The sequence below is a fragment of the Sinohyriopsis cumingii genome, unplaced genomic scaffold, assembly GCF_028554795.1.
Source record: "Sinohyriopsis cumingii isolate HCF-2022 unplaced genomic scaffold, ASM2855479v2 utg000198l, whole genome shotgun sequence".
Lineage (NCBI taxonomy): Eukaryota > Metazoa > Mollusca > Bivalvia > Unionida > Unionidae > Sinohyriopsis > Sinohyriopsis cumingii.
In genome coordinates this window covers 4,449,976-4,474,320 of record NW_028315875.1, presented here as the reverse complement: position 1 = coordinate 4,474,320, position 24,345 = coordinate 4,449,976, and the positions used below count along the sequence as shown (strand labels likewise).

Genomic DNA, 24,345 nt, shown 5'->3' with positions numbered 1-24,345 from the left:
GCGTCTGATTTTTATATTCTTTTTATATGTCATAAAAGTCGTCTGTTACGCTGATACTATATTGTTTTAAATATAACTACATTAATAACATAATCTCTGAATTCTGTTTTTTAAGCAGGATAAATAATCGATGGATGACTGAGCAACTCTTGCATCTGTAAAGTCTCTGCTTCTTTAACGTACTAATTTTTTTTTTTTTATATATGTAATGTCGAATGATAATATTTTCTTGCTTTATCCAGTAAAGAAATGTTGTCATCTTAACCAATTTCTTCGTAATACAATGTTCAATTTTTCGTATTTGAACAATGCTTAAGTAACTCAAAGTACGTTGTATGTGTGCCAAATTAATTTATAATAATTTATCTGTATTCATCAAGAAATAATTATTGAACGTTTCGTTTAGGGTTTCAAATCCCTCATTTGATACATTTCATAACGACCAAAATAATCATTAAACTGATTAACATAATCTTGATCAAATTATTTTGTCATAAGCGTAATTTTCAAATTTAACTCAATCAGATCTTGCCATTTTACACTAAAGTCCTTAAAGGCAACCTGAACACCAATTAGGTTTCTCAAGTAATAGAATAGAAGTAATAAAACCTATTTTAAACTCAATGCAAGTACGTTTTAAAATTAGCACAGTAAATGTAACATACAACAAAATTTCTGCTAAACAATCAAAAGTTAAAGAGATAGATAAAATGGATTCTGAACAAATTAAGAAAACACAATTTCTTCCTTTAAACGAACGCCAAATCAGCTAAAATATCCAAATCGTTTCATGAGGCAGCAGTCTAGTAATACATGGAACGATATATTTTAACCAGTTCATTAGACAAGTGAAAAAGAGTAACATTTGAAAGAAGAACACTTAATAAAAAGCAGAATTCAATACATTACTGGGATTTTGTCTTTTAGGTTTTGGACTACCTATTTCAGCATTAAGTGCTAGTTTGATAACTTTAAAGAGTATACATTTTTATAGCAACAGAAAAAAAACAATAAAAAGCTTTGCAACATTATATTTGTAAGCTAGGGGTAAGTGGATTAAAACGTTAGTAACTTCCTAAAAAAGCTTAACAGTTTAGAAAACGGGAAAGTGTTGGCAGAAAAGCTAAATAGAATTCCAAGGTTCATAAATTACTTCAGATGGTAACATTGCACGAACCATGCAGAGCTAAATTTGAAAATCAGCTTGGTAAACGATCAAAGATAAATTAGTAAGCCAAAGCGCAATAGCCTGAAAAGTAGTAACAGTTATGGTTGTGAGAACTCTATCTAACAACAACATCTTACCTGACAGAAGAAGCTCAAACCTCGTTTATTGCTTGTTGGATGGTGCAGTTGGTGTTATCTGCGTAAGTATTATATGTTCAAAGCAATTTTGTTAAAAGCTCAAACACCTAAAAGAGAATATTGGACGGAGGAGTGTACAAATACCAAAGGAGGTTCCAATCCGATCATAAAGTAAATTTATTTCCAGAAATATAGTAGTCTAGCAAGCGTACCAAAGACTATTAAACAAAGATTAACCAAAGATAATTATTCTTACATTTTGATTAATAAACGTAAAGCGGAACAGGCAACGTAATTAACACTATTTGTCATGCAGCACGAACTTGGCCTGCCACAGTAAGTTATATTGTTCTCTTCAAGAAATGTTTAATTTTAGCTGAGATTAGCGAACTAGCATGCATATAAAAAGAAAAATAATAATATTGGTAATTCATATATCTTTAAGTCAGTTTACGATTGACTATCTAATAGCACAATTAATACTACTAAACACAACAAGTAAATATTTTAAAGCATTTCATTAACATGCAGAAGACCTACTACGTCGGCTGCTTTTAGCTTATAAAAATTAATGTAATTAGGAATGAGTTAGCTGAAAGATAGAACTTTAAGGGGTGTAAGACAATGTATAAAACAGTATACAAGATTTTTCAGTTGTTAGAGTCTGGTATGGCAATTTTATCTGTTGGTATAGGTGTTGCGGCTGCTATATAAGAGAAGCATGCTTAGCTATAGCATACCTATACCTATCACGGGGTTTGCTATATTAAGAGTAGCATACCTATACCTATCACGGGGTTTGCTATATTAAGAGTAGCATACCTATACCTATCACGGGGTTCGCTATATTAAGAGTAGCATACCTATACCTATCACGGGATTGCTATCTTAAGAGTAGCTTACCTATACCTATCATGGGGTTTGCAATATTAAAAGTAGCATACCTATACCTATCACGGGGATTGCTATATTAAGAGAAGCATACCTATACCTATCACGGGGTTCGCTATATTAAGAGTAGCATACCTATACATATAACTATCACGGGGTTCGCTATATTAAGAGTAGCATACCTATACCTATCATGGGGTTTGCTATATTAAGAGTAGCATACCTATACCTATCACGGGGATTGCTATATTAAGAGAAGCATACCTATACCTATCACGGGGTTCGCTATATTAAGAGTAGCATACCTATACATATAACTATCACGGGGTTCGCTATATTAAGAGTAGCATACCTATACCTATCACAGGGTTTGCTATATTAAGAGTAGCATACCTATACCTATCACGGGGTTTGCTATATTAAGAGTAGCATACCTATACCTATCACGGGGTTTGCTATATTAAGAGTAGCATGCCTATACCTATCACAGGGTATGCTATATTAAGAGTAGCATACCTATACCTATAACGGGGTTCGGTATATTAAGAGTAGCATACCTATACCTATTACGGGGTTTGCTGTATTAAAAGTAGCATACCTATACCTATCACAGGGTATGCTATATTAAGAGTAGCATACCTATACCTATCACGGGGTTTGGTATATTAAGAGTAGCATACCTATACCTGTCACAGGGTTTGGTGCAACTTTATTAGTATTAAATGCAAAAGCAAAGTAATATTGTTGTTTAAATGGAAGTTTTCAAATGTTCAGCAGCAAAACCTACCAACATAACTTCTAAGTCTAGTTATATTGACAAAAGAGATGGTAAATTATGCAGTTCATTAAAAAGAGTAGATGGTGCAGTTGGAAAATATTCTTTTAAAAAAAAAACTCCAAAAATATTCAAGTATAACTGATAGTACAGATGGCAAATTAGTAAGTAGTTAATTAAAGGGAATAGATGTTGCAGTTGGTAATTACAGTATTTAAAACAATCGACAATGAACATAAATTATTCAAATAAATGAATGACAAGATTGAAACAAAGTCCATAACATAACAATACTTAACGGTTTCTATAATTTTATAGACGTATATGAAAAAAGGCAAAGACTGATGATTGCTAACAATTACTTTTTAAAAAAAAACAATCATATTGAATATTGAATACAAAACATATCACTCTAACCTTTATATAACTCTGAGTGATAATTACAATATAAAAAAATCATCTACCGTTCGATACTCTATATTTGCAGGACTTTGGTGCATAATAATTAAAAACGTATAAATGGAAGAAAAATTTTATGAAAATTATCAGCTGTGAATCGGAATATCAGAGAGATTGGGCCAAGTACAAAATGACCCGCAGGCCTATGGTTAGACCATTATGACTTAACTTATTAAAAAAAAACGTTTGAAAGATCAGTTGGAAACTCTAAAACATTAATTATGTGCTAAAATAATCAAAGTTGTAAAAGATAGTAAAGTATTTTTGAATGACGAATTTCATAAAAATATTGGTGTTTTACAAATCACTATAAAAGAATTATATACAAGCGCTAAACCATTACGGAATGATTATAATTATTAACAATTAAGAAACAAAATATAAATAGACGAAATCAAAAGGAAACATGAAATTAAAAAAGAAACAGTAAACACTCTATATGAAACAACTGAAATTAAAGCCGAAGCAGATAAAATTATCAAAACAATAATAATAACATAGAAAGACTTTAGCATTAAGTGAAATACCTGGTGCAGTTAAAGCAAAACTAAAAAGAGATGTAGAGATATCGTCAATTTAATTACGGATATAAATGGGAGTAATGATTAGTTCAAATGACAATCTTAATGAAAATCTGAATAGTCATAACATAAGGTAAATATATCTGAAGAAGGTTAAAACAAATTAAATCAATTTTTGGATATTTCTCTGGTTTAGAAAATCTTCTCACAGTAGCAACCCCTTATAGATTTCGTAATTATCTATCACGCTTGGCTGAATAAATGATACGCATTAGAAATAACTGAACAGTACATTCATATTAAAATAAATAAATCAGTCTATATTCAATTTATTTTCAACCTAATTATGCAATAAAGATGCGATTTGAAATGTTATCTTGCAATGATGGCAACACATAAAAGTCATTAGCGCGTAGTAAATATAAATGAAGAAATGTTTGCAAAAATATGGTATTTGTTCGAAATGGATCTGATGAAGAAAGAATAATACATGATAGATCAATGAACTGAAATACCAAATAGCAAATTAGATTGATTATTTAAATGAAATTAAGAAAGCAGGGCTGGTTTCTCGGTTTTTAAATAATTTTGATGAAGCTCTTTGTCTATACCCTTCTACGTATACTAATGCTAGTTTTAAAAAATGTAGGCAACAAATCATTCTGATTTGAGTCTGTATTTATCATAGTTGTAATAGCATCTAGTAATTTTATGGGCAATAAATTTCTTTTGAACTAAATCAATGTAAAGTATGAAACAAGTATAGCTAACTTTGATTCAATAATTAGGAATGATGGCAACAGACTGGAATATAAAGTTTCATTCAAGCAGGAAAATGCAAGCAAAAAAATGGGCCATTAACTTCTTAATCCAAGACATCACTGTTTATATTTGTGGCAGTTGTAAAGGCATATAGTAATTTTATGGGCAATACATTTCTTTTGAACTACATTAAGGTAAAGTATGAAACAGGTTTAACTCAATAGTTAGGAATGATGGCAACAGACTGGAATATAAAGCTTCATACAAGCAGAAAATGCAAGCGGAAGAATAGGCTTTAAACTTCTTAATCCAAAACACCACTGATTTACACATATTCCAAGTAGTATTAAACCTGGACAACATTTACAAGCTGTAATGACTAGGCTAGAAGCAAATAACATGATTGTACCACCTGTGTTTTATCTGTCATCCTTTTGACGTAGAGTTTACAGGAGATGCCAATAATTTAGTTGTGAACAATCTTAAAGGAACATTGATTAAAGACATACTAATTCCTTATGCCTGTTAAAATATGTTTAAGCTGAACCACTTACAGTTTCATGATTGGCAGAGATATATGGTCATCGACCTTTGGGATAACAAATAAAAGTAGAGCAAGGTGAAATGAATTAAAACTGTCTAAGTTAGGACCAGGAGCTGGCATGAGATGTACATAGTTACTGAATATATTGTAGATATCAAATAAATTTAGAATTCCACTTATTTGTAAATACCGACAGGGGATTGTCCATTGGATGACTGTTATATCTAGCAATAGAGATCGATAATTATGCGGAAAATTTATCTGAAGTAATCGAAACTGCAAACCAAGATTATGAGTTGGAAAATATTTGTCTCCAATACAGTACGATTACCTGTGATTTAAGAGATAATGTCGTAAAAGGTATAGTTGCAAATACAACCTTAGCAAATGTGTTACCTGATTCACAAAGAATGGGTTTGAGAAAAGACGATGCTGAGCAATAAGGACACATAAAATGATCCTGAAAATTACTTTAATTCAGCAATCGAAAAGATCATGAATACTGTAAAAGGGCTATCAAATATGTTTATGTACAAAAGTATAAACAGAATCAACAATTTACTGAAACAACGGAACGCTGCTTTGATGAGCGACAAAAGTAATCGAAATGAGTAATATATGTTTAATCAGTTCTTACGCTAATCTCTATTGATTATGGTTTGATCTGAGAAGTACACCATGGTATATTGCATGAAACAGGACATAAATTAGTTAATGTTCAACAATCTATACACATGCAGATAAAAAGAAACGAAAGCATAACTACATACAAATGTGTATAGATTTATTTTCTCTCTGATGCATATGTATATATTCAGAACAGCCATTTAAAATCCATTCTGTTCTAGAGATGGACAAGCCTACAAAATAGTTACTAAATGTTCCTAAGAGAAAATCATAATATGATTATCGGTGGAGATGCAATTTGTAAACATACAAAATTTGCACTAGGTCTGATCGAAATAGAAATAAAGACATTTTATTGTAATTTTGTGTCCAACACTTATGTATGATAAGGCATACAGCAGTAGAAGACTACTGTGGGAACCTGAGACTCGAACCGACGCAGACAGAAGTGAGATGGCAATGATCCGTAACGGTGAGACCTTTAGACCACTCGGCCACCCTCTGCCCCTACAGGATTTGTAATATTCAAGTAGCAATTTATTTCTCTAGAATACAAAGTGAACTTGAAAAGAAAAACCTTTTGCGAATTAAATCCTAAAATAACCCCAGAAATACAGACACAAGTCCTAATCATTAAAAGTGCGGAGTAAATTTTAGTAGACATCCAAGCAATTCCAATGCAGAAAGTGTTGTGTATCTGATGACCTGCATAATGCTGATGTGCCAACAGTCTTACGTTGGATCACAGTAATGCAGTCTGAGAATATATCCTTTAGGCTGTATTACACTATAAATCAGTCTCTATTTCCAAGCATGTTATCAGAGCACTTTTGTATTCCCTGAGAAAAATCACTTGAATTCCAAATGAACTATTAGACACAACAATAATAAAACGTGATTCTGCTGAATCTTAAAGAACGTATGAATAATCTTTCCAGTAACAAGATTAAATAGCCTTCCTCCTGATCTCAGGTCAAAATTAACATTTTCTAACAGAAAAACCCTACCATTACCTAATGGGAAATAAACATCTAAAAGGTTCTTCGTGTTTAAAAATAAAATGTTAGTAATTATTAGAAAGTATGTTACTATAAGTATAGCATATAACCTGAACTATATCAGGTGTACCAGGTGCATTGTAGAGGAATTCCAATAACCTTGACCCCGACCTAAATAAAAATATTTACTTCTATTAATAATGATCATGATATTAAACCCGTAAACGTAGAAAATAGTTTAGCTATGTATTTGTTTACAGAACAAACTAAAACGATAAATAATTAATTTAAAGTAGAAATTAAACTTGATTTTTGACAAGGTTAAGTCCAGCATACAATGTTACATTACAATAGCATATTATGAAATAAAAAATTGAAACATAAAAAAAATTATCTAGTAAACAATGCAAATTAAATATACACAATAGCGGCTAAACTTGATGGTGGTGGGGGGGGGCAATACTTGATTGGGGGGTAAAGCGTGACGGGCTTGTTAATTTTAGTATAGAGGCTACAGCAGCTTTACAGCACATGCAAATTCGGGGGCGGGGGCGATGGTTTTATATTCTTAATCTGCCAGTATCATCTACGATTCCAAGTGCATTGCATGCATTATACTGGACATTTTACGGAGTTTTTCAACATTATTTCAATAAGCATAGCTAATAAGAAAGCAAAGAGATCAATCAAGCAATTATGATGACTCTACATTTTAGGTACAGATCTATATTCATTTAAGAGTGAATAATACGAGTCTTGTAACTTTTTAATAATTCCTTTTTTAGTTTCATGCACCAATTATTTTAATTATCTTTAGTAGAACAGAAATTGCATGAAATTATAATCTCCTTATTCAGAAGTTTGCTATTTCGTTTTCTAGCAGAAATAATATGCTTTGATTGGTTAATCTATATATGTATTCACTATAATCCGATACAGAAACCAAAGGGTCAAGGTCATAATACACGTGTTAGGTATCATCTGAATGAATTTCTTAAGGTCATACGTCAGATATGTTTACCAATGTTTTATATAACAAAACTGCATTTACAGACTAATAATTTATGTTTACAGAATTTAACCCCCAAAAAAGGGTTTTGTAAGGTGAGATAAATTTAATATATCAGGGTGACAACATAGAAAAAAAATTTGTAATTAGATTGTTGCCCGTATGTGAACGTCTTTATTATTCAGCGTTTACAAGTGTGTTGTTTGGATTTAAAGAAATCGAAGAAAATAATAATGTGGATGTCTCACTCCTCTTCATGTCGCTTTGTTCCGTTTCAGATGAGGTGGAAGGATAAGCGCCTATCCTAGTGCGAATAAGTATTGTTCGAATAATTTAATAAATCTTTTGAAATCTAAAGTCATGAATGAGAATAGTGTGGGTTTGGTGATATTTTGATCACATGTATAATATGGTGTTTGTTACAACTTTTTGATGACGACTGGGTAGTTTTTTCAGTACACCGTAAAAGTGTAATATTGTGTTTGTTAACAATTTCTGGTGACGACTGGTGAGATATTTTCAGTACAGTTTGATGACCAGTGACCTACACTTTCCAATAAAAGTCTGATTACAAGTAGGTTAGGGTTCCCAATAAAATATTATAGCAAGTGGAATAGGGTTTTGAGTGCAGTTCTGATGACAAGTGACATCGGATTTTCATTAAAATTTTCTTATATCGCAGGACCGCTTATATTCTAACTTTAATGAAATAATGAACATGTAAACCCAAAAGTTATAAATTTAGGTGAAAATGCTTTAATACGTGGACATTATTAACAAAAATAAAAAAATCAATTGCTAATTTTAATAATAATTGTTAAACGTTAAGATTTTCTTGGTTAAAAAAGTATGACTTTAGTCGAAAAGTGTTTATAAACTGATTCAGCCAATTCTTTTAAATTTTCCACAAATAGCAAAGAGTACAGGTAATTGTCTCGAAAATTAGCATAGAAGAGGATACAAAATCTTTATTTTTGTTTAAAATATCGTAAAGGATATAATGTAAATCACCCACACAAAAAAAAAAATCCGTTCGATAAAAGAACGTGAATCGTTCATACTGTATATAATTAAAGGTTATAATTTACAAAGGTGGATGTCGTGTAATGGGTATTTTAAATTGTTTTGAAGTATGTTTCAAATATTTTGAATTGTGATTCTCTCAGACTATAATAAAATTCTAAGATTTATATTCTGTCTTACATAACAGGATGTTGTCTCATTAAAAACTCTGGAATAATATACAGTTAAACAGTGTTTATTCTGCACTAATATGAAGCCCTGGTTCCGCTCTGGAAATCATATCACAAATATTTCAAAATCAGCCTAAACTGAATTTTCGGATTGACATGTGATGCATGTCAAAGTTTAAAACTACTTCTGGTTGCCTGATTAATGTTCGTCGCACCGTCCTCACTAATCCCAGAAGACAAATATAATTTTGAAACTAACGCTTAATTCAACATTTCACGGTCGAACCGACAGCTTAAGAGATGCCTGTTTTAGACCGTCATTGGAAAGTATCCTACGGTGGTTGTCCATGGATCATCTATATTGCTAAACGTGTCGTTCACAAGCTTCAAGTACTTGGGATCAATTATCACAGATGAGGGCTCCAAACCAGAACTACTTTGCAGGATTGCCCAGACAACAGCAGCAATAACAAGGCTGAGACGAATGTGGAAAGATACCAACATTGCTTTTGGTTCCGAAAATAGGCTGATTCACTTGATTGTCATATCCATCTTTCTGTAGGTTTGTGAAACATGGATGCTCACATCAGATCTACAAAGAAGGATTCAAACCTTCGAAATGAGATCTTGGGAATCTCATACATTGACCATATAATTAATGAACAAGTCCCCAACAGGATTCAAGGAGCTATCGAATCCTATGAAGACCTCTTGACCACTGTAAAAAAAAGCGTAAATTGAAGTGGCACGGTCATGTCTCAAGATCGTCTGGACTGGCAAAAAGAATCTTGCAAGGCATAGAGCAAGGGTGCAGAAGAAGAGGCAGACAGAAAACGAGGTGGGAAGACAACATTAAGGAGTCAGCAGGCATGGGATTTGAAGATTCCCAAAGAACAGTAGGGAACAGGGAAAGATGGAGAGAATTGGTTGTAACGTCAACTGTGGTGCCCAAACGACCTCTTGGGTTAAGAGATTGATGATGATGTTAATGATGATATCTTATTCTCCACTTTTCACAAAAATATATTTTTGCCGTTCATTTTTTTCAAGTTTATTGGTGTCATCTTATCATCTTCTTGGTCGTGTTGAGATAATTCTTTTTGTAACATATACCTGCATTTTCTATCAAGTCATAAACCTTGCTAACAAGCAATAGGATCATTTGAAACTACGTGTCTGATTTCAAATATTTTCTCGGTAATGTTGGAAAGGTTGCCTGTTGCAAAGTAAAAAATATTCTACATTCTTACTGATTCACCGATTGTAAAGTTATGTAGTCAAAATCTATCAGCTATCAAGTAACTTACTGAGCCATACTGTTTATCTTGTATGTTTGAACAGCTGAAGACAGGTATATTGTATGTGGAGAATGTTGCTGTATTCCTCAATTAGCTTTAGCAAAACGTCAGTCCATTTTCTGATTTAATTTTGCGTGAAATGCTTCCATATTCTAGTCCTTAGTGTTCGTTTAAACTTTGGATTGCAGATGATTTGCTTATCTGACTAACTTGTTAAGTTGAAATCATTCGATGGTTTCCTTTTCCAATAAATTCAAACTTCTTGGAGAAAGTGTTTCCTCATCAAAAGTTATCTTTTAGAGTTTTCGATCTCTTAAGATTCCAATGTTGGTAACTAGTTTGTGATTTCCCATTTTTGTTTTCAGTTTTTATTCCATTGATTTAGTCCGAGAGGATCTTGAGATAACTTGTATTGTTTGGTGTATTGTTGACATCAACGCATTGCAACTTGGTGCTATTGCTTATCCTGTGAGATAAATATAGTGATGTGAAATACAAATGTTGTGCTTATTACAAACTATCTTAATGGAACTTTAATTTCTTTTTATATGTCCCGATTTGTATTTGTCTATTAATTTAATTTTCATTTATGATGTTGTTGTATCCTATTATCCGGGATTTAAAAATGAATTGAAAAAGAAAAAGACTGGTCAATTTGTTTCAGTAATTAATACTGTTAGTGCTTCCTCTCCGATAGATGTTGAAAAATCAGCTTAGACAAAGAAAATATAATGTTTAAACATTGATCCACCATCCAGTGCTGTAATTCTCTAATACATTCATTAATTGGATAGAAGTTTCAATAGTTTACAGAAATCAAATATTCCATTAAAAACGAAATTGATGTACAAAACTTTTGTCAACAAGTTTCCATTTAAGACTATTATCTGAACTGAGACTCGCTAAGAGCACATTAAAATTTACCGACGTTTTTATTATTTGCTTTCCGGTCTTGTGTGCTTTATTGAACCGATAAATAAAGCCACATGGATTTCATCCTATTGTCAACTCGCTGATAGCATCATATTTTGTGAGCAAATGTTTGCTCAAATTGAAATCAAAGCATGCATTTGTCAGTTCATCTCACAATTACGAAGTTTCATTTGAAATGAAAGCCATCAATTATATGTAACTCTTTTGAATGCATATGTATGTATGTATGTATGTATGCATGCATGTGTGTATGCATGTGTGTACGTACGCACGTACGTATGCACGTACGTAAGCACGCACACACGTATGTATGTATGCTTGTATGTGTGCATATATGTATGTATTTATGTACGTATGTTTGTATAGGGTTAATTGAACAACAGCGCGATCCTAGCTCCACAGTGCTGAACAAAAGTATGGTAGCGAAACAAGTAAAGCAAAACCCTTCACAAAATCTCAACGAAGATAAACCTTCCAACCAAAAGTAAAATATTTACCGTGATACAACAGACAAAAGATAAAGATGATGTGAAAACGTACCTACAAAACAGATAAACGTTATAAAGCCTTAGAATACAAGGTCATTTGGGGGGGGGGTGTAAACTGTACACTTTTACAAATCCATGACCTTCTCATAAGTAGCATCAGAATTTAATACATTCCAATGTAAACAGTGCATCTCCATTAGCTCCCACTCGACAGGCAAGACATTTTCAGACGTTGCGCAGATTTGATGGTCATGTTAAGGTATGCTGGAAATGACACTTTACATACATATTTACAGCAGAACCTCATATATATTTAGAGGTTTGTAAACCTCTTTCACCAAATGCAGCACAAGACAAACAGAAAGGCTCAGGAAAAATAATAGTCTTCCTACCTCTTGAACTAGTACAAAGTCATACTCGGGGGATAATAAATAACACACACACACACACACACACACACTTGGCCTTTCCCTTTCAGCAATGGGGTTTTTCGTCTGGGAATCTGATGTTGATGCCGGTTTAAAGACAACTTTCAGCATATGATTGGCTATACATCGAGGGCTGTTTATTTTTGGAATGAAAACCCGGAAAGAAACTAGGAAGAACAAAACGACCCACAAAAAGCTACAGGCAAGCTTTTGCACATAGCCATGCTGGCCGAGTCTGAGACTCGAACCCACGAGGACAGAGGTGAGACATTGGTGATCTTAGTACTTAGACCACGTGGCGAGTACTTAGACCACGTGGCCTCCTGGGGCCACCCCTGGGAATCAGATTCAATCTAACAATGCTGTAGCGATTTTCTGTACCAATATGCATATCATTGGCTATGTGGGTGGGGTGGGGGTGTGTGCACACTTACGATACAGTGATAAAAGATTTATAATGCTAAGTAACAACATTTATACACATAACATATATCTTGAAGTCTTGCTCATTATATGACTTCACATCTAATCGAACTGAATGAAAGTTTCTAATCGTCTAGTTTTGTTGGCTATGAATATGTATCGATATAAGAGGCCTTTTGTGTCTTTCATGTTGCACCTGCAGTTTTCGTAGAGTTGGATATGATAAAGAATTATAATTGCGCTGAACAAAACTTCAAAACTGACAGCTAATGTGTAGTTTGGAACTTGTCGGAGTCAGAGCAATTTGGAACTTGTCGGAGTAAGAACAATATTGTGAATTATAACTCAGCTGCATAAAAATGTTTTCAATAAAGTAAAATTGATCAAGAAAATGAGAACTAGAAGGAAAGCTAAAAAGTAAGGAAATATAGGATCCGTCTATTTTTAAATGCTTTCTTGAGAAGAATGTTATTTAAACTTAGAAAACCCTTACCTGTCCAAAACAGCCTGTGACAGTACCTTGGTGTATAACTGAGAAAGGCACTTTATTATCATTCATTCGGTACTATATATTCTTTTATGTGATTATGTGCCATGTAACACCAATAAATCAAGCAATCAGTCAATTGCTCTTCTGTCTCTTTTGTGATACAGTTTTAAACAGGTTACTCACAAACCTTTATTCAGAACCTTTTCCTACCAATACTTGCTATCTTCCATCTTCTGATCACTTTTTCCCAATTTCTTTGCCCAGTCACTTGTCATATTTTACAGCTCTGTCATGTTTATTGAAATTAGGATGTGGGAAATATTTACACAAAGAAAAGCAACTGATTGGAACTCTTGAAATAATAATTGATGATAATTATTGGAACTCTTGAAATAATAATTGATCATAATTACTCTTGGTTTGATCGGAGATAAAAATTTCATCGCGTTTTCTATAATTTTACTTACCTTGAGATACAAAGATATTACCGAAGATGCATGTGGTAACAAAGCTCCAAACTTTCATTTCTAATTGTGTTCACGAAATTTCCGCTGTGGATTTTAAGTGCTATATTCCTGACACGGTTAGATTTGACCAGGTGAATGCAATATCATGATGTGGCAAGCATTTTAACATGGGTCGAAACTACATACATCGCGCAGGCGCAGTGACAGTCATTTAATTCCTCTTGTTGAGATGGGGTTTCTTTTTGCAAAGTCATGTTGGTATCCGGCAGACGGAAACTTCTAATCTATTCCCTTTCATTCGACACTAATTCATAAAAAGTTTAGCTTGAAGTCTAAAAACGGCTAAAAATAAATATATTGTATTACATCCGTGATTTATACCTCAAATATTGTCTCAGATATGAAAAATACGTTAAATTTGTCTTTAGAATACGCTAGATAGTTGTTCTGCGGAATGATTAGAGAGAGAGAGAGAGAGAGAGAGAGAGAGAGAGAGAGAGAATTAGTGTCAAAGCTGGTAACCAAAGAACTAAATCAATGATAATAATGGCGATACTTGCTTTTGTGTTTGCAAACTGCAAACATTAGGTACCTGTAAATACACTTTCATCTTCAGAACAGCGACATATTTTCAAAACATTTAAAAATTAAAATGAAAAAGACGAAATAAAGACGATAAACACTTTAGTTTAAAATGCAACACAGCTACAAAATGAAATTATGTCAGGACTTTAATAATAATAACAATAATAATAATGATAATAATAATCATCGTCATTATCATCACCATCATGACGATGCAGGTACCACATAATACAAAAAGGGAAGGTGAGCAGGTAATCTATTCAAAAATAGGAAGTTCAAACAGCAATCTGCAATTATAATTGCTCTACTGCAATACAGTGTGTGTGTGTGTGTGTGTGTGTGTGTTAAAGAAATCTCATTTACACCATTGATCAAAAGAGACACTTAACATATCAGCTGAGCTTCTAACGAACCTCTACCTTAATTCATTTCGGGATAAAAATCAAAGCTTTTATGTGTGTCAACTAGGCTACAAATACGATCGGATGGCGAGGTCGAAGGTTAATATTCAGGAGAGTGAAATATGTAGATTTTAAGGGTTCTGTATTAGGATAAATATATTTTGCTTATTTTTATTCTTTTGTCACATTGACGAATCTGTATACAACGTCGAATATTTTTACATGCATTAGTGCACATCACGCGTAAAATTGAAATTGAAAACGAACAATTCTGTGTACTATTGGGTTGTGTTGCGACGGTGCTCCGACTCAACAAGTTTCACAGAGCTCCATCCCATACCCTAGAATGTATATATTACGCTAATTAACTACTCGCCTTCAAACCGTGGTTACACTGTAGTGTTGTTGGTTTAGTGCAAATATCTGTATAGACAGAGCAGGAACATTTACATAATCAAGGGTAAACGCTCATCGAAATCTTAGGATGTAATAAGCAAAATTACCAGGGAAATGTTATGCATTAGATTCTCGACAGTTCGAGCACCAAAGGGTACTGGAAAATTACTTTCAAATTATTAGTTCGATTCAAGAAGGTGTAGTCGCGATCGAGTCCATGCTCGGCCATTTCCGTCAGGTCGTGAAATAACCTTAAAGTAGTTTTAGAAATATACATGAGTTTAATGTGTTTGGTGATTCGCCTCTTACGTTACGATAGCAACGGTAGAGATTATTCCAGCTGTGACTTTCTCGCCTTCCGCCGCCATGCTATTCCATGTTAACAAAAGTAGCTCAATATATAATTATCAAAGGCAACGAATTACATCCGAAGTTTATTTCCAGTCACTTTCGTCGGTGTCTATGCCATACGTAATGAGAAGTTTGTGTTCACAGCAAAAGATATTCCTTGATACCGGGAACATAAACCAGTAAAACTTGTCTTCCAAATAGCACTCTGCATCATTGCCGGTAAGTAAGCGCTGCTTTAATCCAATATTGCGTGCTATCTCTGTACGACAATAGTACCTAAATCATCATAAATTTTCAGCTTCATTAATTTTATTCAGTTTCATGATTTGCTAAAGTCATTTTAATTGAGACTAAGTAAAATTCGTTGTCAAAATGTTTTACGTGTTTTTGCACAACATAAGATTGCCACCATTTATTGGAATAATTTCATTGTCAAATCTTTGGTGTTTGTGGTGAATAGTGTTATCAATATTTAGTTTGTATTGTTTGTTGACTTTTCTTAATTGTTTATGTTATTTACATCTGTATTTAGTTCTTAGTTCGGAAATTATGTTATTGGTGTACCTGAACAGTGACTTTTATTTTGTTAACATCATAGCACATAACTAGTATTTCTCTACGATTGTAGATTTAATATTTAGATTATTATCAATAATAAGCTTCTTTACTTTGGTTTGAGTTAAAGATTGTTTTCATTCTGACCTTAGAAACTTCCAGAAAGGAATTTTCCTATTAGGTTGACATAGTATTTCTGGAAAATGTTAATTGTGACCTAGTTCAAGTATAGGGGTATGAAAATTTGTTTGTGTTAGTAGTATTCTTTCTTTCCCTTACATTCGAAGCAGAGTCAGTCTTATTGTTGGGTGCATTTTTTAATTTGGATGGATTTATTTATTTATTTCTTAGTATAAAACATTAATTTGGAACTTCACTGAATTCAGACTAGGACATTTTGTATTATATTATTGTAATACATTCAAAAGAAAAGAGTGTTAACACATTACCGCATTCCAGACAGTTGGCACATAAGCACATTCGAGAATATAGGGATATAAATTATTTCCTGAATTTTACAAAATTATTTGGTTTTCGCTCTGTTTGGTTACTTAATTTAGGATCATGGAGTTGTAACAATAGTTGTGCATGCTATATATACTGGTACTATGGCTTCCCGTGATGCACGAGGCAGTTGAATGGCTGATAGCAGTGAATAAATTAAGATGATGAAAATAATGCAAAAACTATCGGCAATAAAATATAGTATTAAATCAGTTATTTCTAGCTGTGTTGCCGTTATCTTTTTCATTGTATTAGTCACAACTATGTAAATTAAAGATGTATTGAGCGTTTGTTTGAAATGTCATCTTGCTGTATTGTCATGTTCAACAATTGTGTTTGAGTTGGGGTTGGAATTACGGTGAGAGATTGGGAAAATTGTATGGATGTGCATTTTGCACGTCATGGATGCTTTACTTGAATGATAATTTTATCTATTGTGTTATGCCATTATTTTAAATTCAACAGGTTATAATGAATGTATTTGTGCTTCTACAAATACTAATGTTATAGAATGCATTAATTGTACAGATAATGGGGTCGGCTGGGTAGAAATGGGTTAGCAATACAATAGAGAGCATTAATTGTACAGATAATGGGGTCGGGTAGGTAGAAATAGGTTAGCAATTAAATAAAAAGCATTATTTGTATAGATAACGGGGTCGGGTAGGTATAACTAAGTTGGCAATACAATATATACTTATTTATGCAATGCTTAGAATCTTTACTGGCAAGAATTAAAAAGTATATATGTAATAAAAAAGGAATACTTTGAAACATAGGACACATGTTTAGTTTAAAATACATTTAGTTCATATATGACATACCCAAAGGGGAAAGATAATGACTATAATTCAGAAGACTTATATATACACTTGGTAGTTTATTTCAGTTATATTTTAGTAATATAGGGGTATATATATTTTATATATTTTTATAACATCTGCATTTACTTATGTTAATTATCGCTTCTGCAATACTGTACAATTATAGTTATTTCACATTGTTCTACGCATGTGCTGATGCCTCGAGATCATGCGTCATTGGTTCAGCTTTTGAGACAATGAACTGAGGGGGCAAGTGAGTCGGACTTGATAACTAAAAAGTATTTGCTAAGAGGAATATTTTTTAAACAAATTCAATGGGGTAAACACATATATTGAATGACTATACATGCTGAGGGTGTAAAATACATTAAGTGTATTGTTCACTGCATATCTGTGTGTTCTTGTCTTTAATATGAATATTTTTATAGGACATTGGGCAATATTGTTTGTGAGGAATAAAGGTACATTTCTGCATTTTAATAATGCATTGTTATTTTATAGCTTGGCAATAATAAGTCAAATGTAATTCAGATGAGACTCATCTCTCTCTCTCTCTCTCTCTCTCTCTCTCTCTCTCTCTCTCTCTCTATATATATATATATATATATATATATATATATATATATATATATATATATATATATATATATATATATATATATATAATAGGTAATAGGTAAACCTAGCATCAAAAGAGCACATTTAACAGGTAACAGGTAAACCTAGCATCAGAGAAGCACATTTAACAGGTAACAGGTAAACCTAGCATCAGAGAAGCACATTTAACAGGTAACAGGTAATCCAAGCATCAGAGGAGTACATTTAACAGGTATCAGGTAAACCTAGCGTCAGAGGAGCACATTTATTTCACGTTAAAATTGCTCGGCTAGTATCTGATATATCTAATAATTTCTGGGTCAATGCAAATCACTGATTGAAGATATAGATCGATTTTTTGAACATGCATTGCATGAAGACTAATATTAATACTCGACCTATCTAGATTTTCTGCTGTGGCTTTCACATCGCAACTAGTAATTTATTATTTTTTCTAAATAAGAGATATATAAATAAACAACGTATTAAGCTCTAAAATTTGCAATGTATAATAGGAATATATTGCATTTCCAAACCTAATTCCACTCTCCCGGCCCCATTATCTGTTCCATTGTTGCGTTTTAAAATACTAGTATGCAGCATGACAGGAAAGTTGGCATGTTATAAAATATTGAATCAAAATGTAAAATAAAGGTAAAACACAATCGAAAAATGTAACATATAATAACGGTAATATATAATCGATACGACTTTCAGTTAAATAAGAATATCTAACACAATTAAAGCACAACCATATGCAATTTCTCACCGTATCCCAACTCGTGTCCCCAAGCCATCCATAATGGCTGAAAATGAAAGTATCGCATAGTGACACTTTAAACAAATACTCGATTCTTATTTGCGATAAGAGAAATCCAGTGAAGATGGCTCAGCTGGAAATAACTGATTTAATGTTATTTCTTTATTGCTAACGCATTTATATAGATTACTTCCGCCATCTTGAATTTCTCCACCGTTATCAGCTTATTCAACGGTGCGTGTCTGAACTCTTGTGCGGATCAGTATGGGAGCCCAGGGTACCAGGCGACATGCTGCCAAGTTCTTCAATTTCGAAAGCAAGTAAACTTTGCGTGAAGTCCACAATACCATAATACCCAAAAAGAATTGGAAAACACCGGAGTTTATGAAGCTTACCCAAATAGTTAGTATTTTAGTGGTTTGAGTAGCTAGGTGTATATGAAGCAGGAAAGCAGACAATCGCGGTGCATCATGGGAAAAAGTACAGCGATTCGGTCTTGTCCATCAAGACGAGAAATAAACATCGGAAGTAATTAGTCGCCATTGAGAACTATATTCTGAACTACTTTTGTTATATGAAACAATATGGCAGCGGAGGCAGACAAAAGCTGTCGTAACACATGCGGTGCACGACGCCGGTTAAGAATTACCAAACACGTCAAATTGATGTGTATTTCTGCAACTACCGAGTTTATTTAATGACCTGGAGAAATATGGCAGATCTTTTTTAACTATATTTTTACGATTGCCTAAATTTGAGTTAGAACGTGAAATCTAAAAATTTGTAGCTGTTCGAGAAAGAAGATAATCACCAGAGCATCAAAACTTTATGGACACAAAACTAAACAATATGAAAGAATTATTTTAAATATAACTTCTAATAACTCCTGACGTTCAGGATGAATATTTTTATTTTTCATTAAAAGACACTTTATAAAGTCCAAATTCGAATGTAGCGACTTATAGCAGTAACGTTTCTGGCAGCTACGGCTGTCAAGAGCTGGCTAAGGCTTTGGTTAAGTTTGTTTCGACAATTCAGAAGATATGTGTCTTCTTTAAATACACAAGTCTCTTCGTACTTTCACGTATCTGCATATATATTAATTACATATATTAGGCGCGCGCACATCTTGCGGCCATGTAGTAGCGGATTCGATTATTTGAGACGCACATGGAAATGTTTTCAAAATGGCATCTGAAAAACCCCTTAGCTGTAACGTCGAGCATATTTGTTTAATGTTTTAAAAATTCTGCATAACGACCCTAAATTGATGATGATTTAAACTATCTTTCTTCATTCGGAGATTGTGTCTTTATAGGGATAGTGACGAAATAGACATCTGCGGCACATTCATAAGATATTTGAAGCTTTACAAGTTCAATATTCACCGATTCCATTTAATTGATAGTAACCTATTAATTTGGACACAAGTTATGATGTAAACTTAGACCCAGAATCTCTGAGAACCTCCTCAGGTATGCTTACTTTACTGAAAATGTTAAAAGGTACCCAGGCGAAACGTTGCGTTTTAGCAGTTAGTAATGTTATGACTTCTTAGTATTTTGATGCATAAACCACTAGGGTGAAGATACACCAGTCTAATTTAGTCTGTAACAGTAAATAGGGGTCGCACAATATAGAGGGCAACACTTCAACAGTTTCTTCTGGCAAAGGTCGCATGATGGACAGAATTTCCATCAGTACATTTATCCTTTCGGGCTTAAAATTTTTGAACTTCCTCAGCGTTTAGAAATGTTCTATGTACCGGACACAATTTTCTCAGCAGTCACGTTCAACGCTCACTTCGCCATTGCTGGCATATATATTCATTGCGTGAGATATCGGCAACGTGTTCCAGGACTTTCAATTTATTTTGATTGTTTCTTCACTGACGCTTGCGACCCAGTCTCGACCGCTTGCATGATTAGAAAACAAAACTCTGCTGTATTTGGGAGTGTGGAGCCCTTGCCATTTGCAGTATTTAAGTCATATATGGGATTTTCCATACAGAATTGTCTGATATAACAAAAAACGTGTGGATCTCGAACGAAGCGTTTTGGACATATCTAACGAGACTACGTTTTAACATTACACTACCAAGTGAAACATACAATTATGGAGACAACATGCAAAACAACCGTAGCTTTCTTCTTAGAAGGCAAAAAAAAACCAACAGAATTATTTATGTACATATAAAGAATTACAAATGAAAAACGTGAGCTAGATATTCACTCACCCCACTTGCATTATCACTTATCAGAGGGGTTACAATCTGAAACAGGTAAGAGAAAAGAGCACCAGAGTCAAGACCTATGTAAACCATTCTCAATGTTTCTCCTAATCTAATCCTACTTCTGGCAACAGTGCAACAGAATGAAACTATCTGGGATTGGATATAGTGAAGACGCTTAATAGAAGCATGTGAATATGATGTTCATTTATCATGTAAGCTAATGATGACTGATTTTTGAAGCATTAAGTCACACCTTTACTTCCACCTCAAAGTTCAACAATGGATGCAAGAAAACGGTATCTTTTCACAATTGACACGATTAAAGCCTCACAAATGAGAGTATTTTGAACGGATATGATCAATACATGGATTTATCGACAGATATGATCGGTGTATGTAATTATCAACAGACATAATCAATGTATTGTTCGTGATGTATGATTACATCTCGGAGTTCCGCGACTGCTCGTTACAGCTAAAGGTACACCAGCTCACAGGTGCTCGACGCGAGCTTGATGTTGAGGGGAAAAAAAAAACAATAATCTAAAGGAAAAAAATCATACAGAGTGACAAAAATATCTTAGATTATCCTCATGACCCGTTTGACATAGGACCCTCTCTATCATAATATATAAGAGAGAAGGTACGGAACTTCCAAATTCTTCGTTCCACCCATGACTCTCGATTTCCTTCTGCTATTTCCGTTTTTAACGACACACGAGCATACTATATGGTTATTTTACTCCTGAGATATTTTTATATTCATCAAGCCATTATTGACTTTTCTGCATTGTACCAAACTGAAGTTATGGGCTCCGAAACGTGCAATTTTCGCGAATTTTTACTCTGAGACAATTCCGAGTTCATGTGATAATAAGTATAACCTTTTGAGCCAATCATATTTCGGCGTTGACGTGTGTGCCGCAAGGTTTACCTATTTTGAAAATAGAGTCGCATGTATACAATGTATGTGCAGTGAAGAAGACAATGTCTAATTCTTGCATGGAACAGGATCCCTAAAGTTGAATCGAGTTAATGGTAAGTAAAAACTTACTTTTGCATCTACCACTGTTCTGTAATTCAAGAAGGGATGCACCATAGAGTTGAAAACATGGTACATGTACCACTTTTCACCGGTTTTCACATGTACACGCACTTGTCCACACAAAAAAATCGCAAAAATTGCACGTTTCGGAGCCCGTAACTTTAGTTTGTTACAACGCAGAAAAGTCAATAATGGCTTGATGGATATAAAAATATCTCAGGAGTAAAACAAGCCATACAGTATGTTCGTGTGCCTTTCAAAACGGAAATAGTAGAAGGAAATCAAGGGTCATGGGTGAAACGAAGTATTTGGAAGTTCGGTACCTTCTCTCTTATATATTATGATAGAGAGGGTCCTATGTCAGAACGGGTCATGGGGGTAATCTAGTGTATTTTTGTCACTCTGTATGATTTTTTCCTTTAGATTATTGTTGTGGGTTTTTTCCTCAACATCAAGCTCGCGTCGAGCACCTGTGCACTAGCTGAGCCATGTACTACATGAGACACGTTTGAGTGCGAACACAATGATATTCTTTACACAACATGCACACAAACTGACATGGTTACACATTAGATTCTTTCATGAGAACGACTGTAAGAGGTTATTTAAATAATAACAATGTTCGTACATAATCTGTCTCCGACAAAACAAAATCGAACAGAATTATAAACACTCGACCCTTCCTCGTCATTTAATACGTATAGCATAAGTGAATTCAACTTTTATGTTAAGCTGTAAAATGCATAATTTGAAACCATTTTACTAGTCGATGGCGTTTTGTAACAAAAATGTGGCTTGATAATAGAAATTTAGAATACATTTATAAACATTCAATATCATGAACAATAATTTTATCACGTGTAAGAATAACGATAAAGAAAAAAGAATTACAATTCAAATACCGCTACAGCTGGATATAGCTTCGGTCCAGTGGACATCTTCTTGACATGAGATATCCGCATTGGGACGATGTAAAGACAATTAGCAGTTTTGTACTATGATCGTTATCAAATCTATGGTCAGCTGTACTTGGTGACAAAACCCATCAATATTGTTATTCTTATATAATATAAAGATATTTTGATGCACGCAACGCCATGACACGGTGCAGCCGCTAGCAGAGTCAACAACGATGGAACACGAATAACATGTTTCAAATATCACAGGGAAAACGGGCGGAGGAAATGGGTAAATGAAATACCAAATGACAGAGATGCAAAATTTGAGTATATGAGACGTGATTAAACTGGAATATGGTGGGGTTAGTGCGAGTTTCCTCTGACCCTTGCCACCCCATTTTTGATATTTGGACATTCGTGTTGAGTTGTAAGGTCAGAGTCAACTCCCTATCGAAAAGTTGGAATCTGTCTACACCATTTGGTGTCGGCATAGGGTAGCCACTTAATAGCCGGCCTAGCAAACTTGAACGACCTTTCATTGAGATATATCTGCAAGAAATCGATAGAAATATAATTTATTTTCTAAATAATATCGAGCATAGCATTCGTCGTGTCTTTAATCTGCAGACAGACGAGGCGAAAGTACATAGTTCCTGAAATTTGACCTGGATATTGCCATTTGCATTCCGGCTACCCTGTGACGATTTTTGTTTCTCATATTCTTTCCAACAAAATATTTGAAACTACACGGTAGTATTTGGTAGTGATGACATTGTGAAAACATACAGATCACAATGTAGCGTGATGTTCTGACAGAATTAGATAAACTTGGAAGTGTAGATGGCAAACAGTGGTTACCGATTTCCTACTGTCATTTGAGAGACAAAAATGCAAGATTGAATTAAAGGATGAGATTTATGATTTATGCTTATTACAAAGTCTGTTTGACGGTATCAGACACTGCCAGAAACGTTAATGGAGCTATTAATTTGGGGGCAACATGGTTATGACACTGATAAATAGCATTGTAAAATTTCAACAATACATAATAGATTGATAAAAAACAGAAATTTGACCATGCTGTTCATGTTGTTGAGTTACATAGGAATTAAAATGGGCACCACCGTTGGATAGAAAAGGATGAAAACCAATTACTCGTTCAAATTGGAGTTTGAAGATAACCCAACACTGGGATAACCAACAGAGATATTCCTAGGCTAATAAACAATCTTTAACAATAAAACAAGAACGTTTAGAGGACAAAATGTCAAAGTGGCTAAAATTATCTAGAGAAAAAGTGATATAGTCCTAATGCCTGGTGTTGCAAGATGGTGTTAGTGCTGACCATTACCTCCGAAATTATTCACGAGATCAGAACACGATACAATTATAAGACGTTCAAAAGGACACATGACGCTCACGAAGTTGTGAAACAAAGTGTACATGTAAAATAAGTCCAATATACTACCTCACAATGACAACATCGACCACAAAATAAGCAAAGAATCAGTTATATACAAAATCATCATCATTGTTATTATTATTATTATTATTATCATCCAGATGGTGGCTGCACCAATTGCC

At 33.8% G+C, this 24,345-nt stretch overlaps 1 protein-coding gene across 1 annotated transcript in view; it reads right to left on the bottom strand.

Moving 5' to 3' along the window:
- Positions 1–13,722, bottom strand: part of LOC149774603 (uncharacterized) — a 39,148-nt gene extending 25,426 nt beyond the window's left edge. Inside the window, exon 1 of the mRNA XM_089945037.1 lies at positions 13,612–13,722. Coding sequence (XP_089801163.1) covers positions 13,612–13,669 — 58 coding nt within the window. The 5' untranslated portion in view covers positions 13,670–13,722. The remainder of the gene's footprint in view (positions 1–13,611) is intronic.
- Between the last annotated feature and the right edge of the window lie 10,623 nt (positions 13,723–24,345).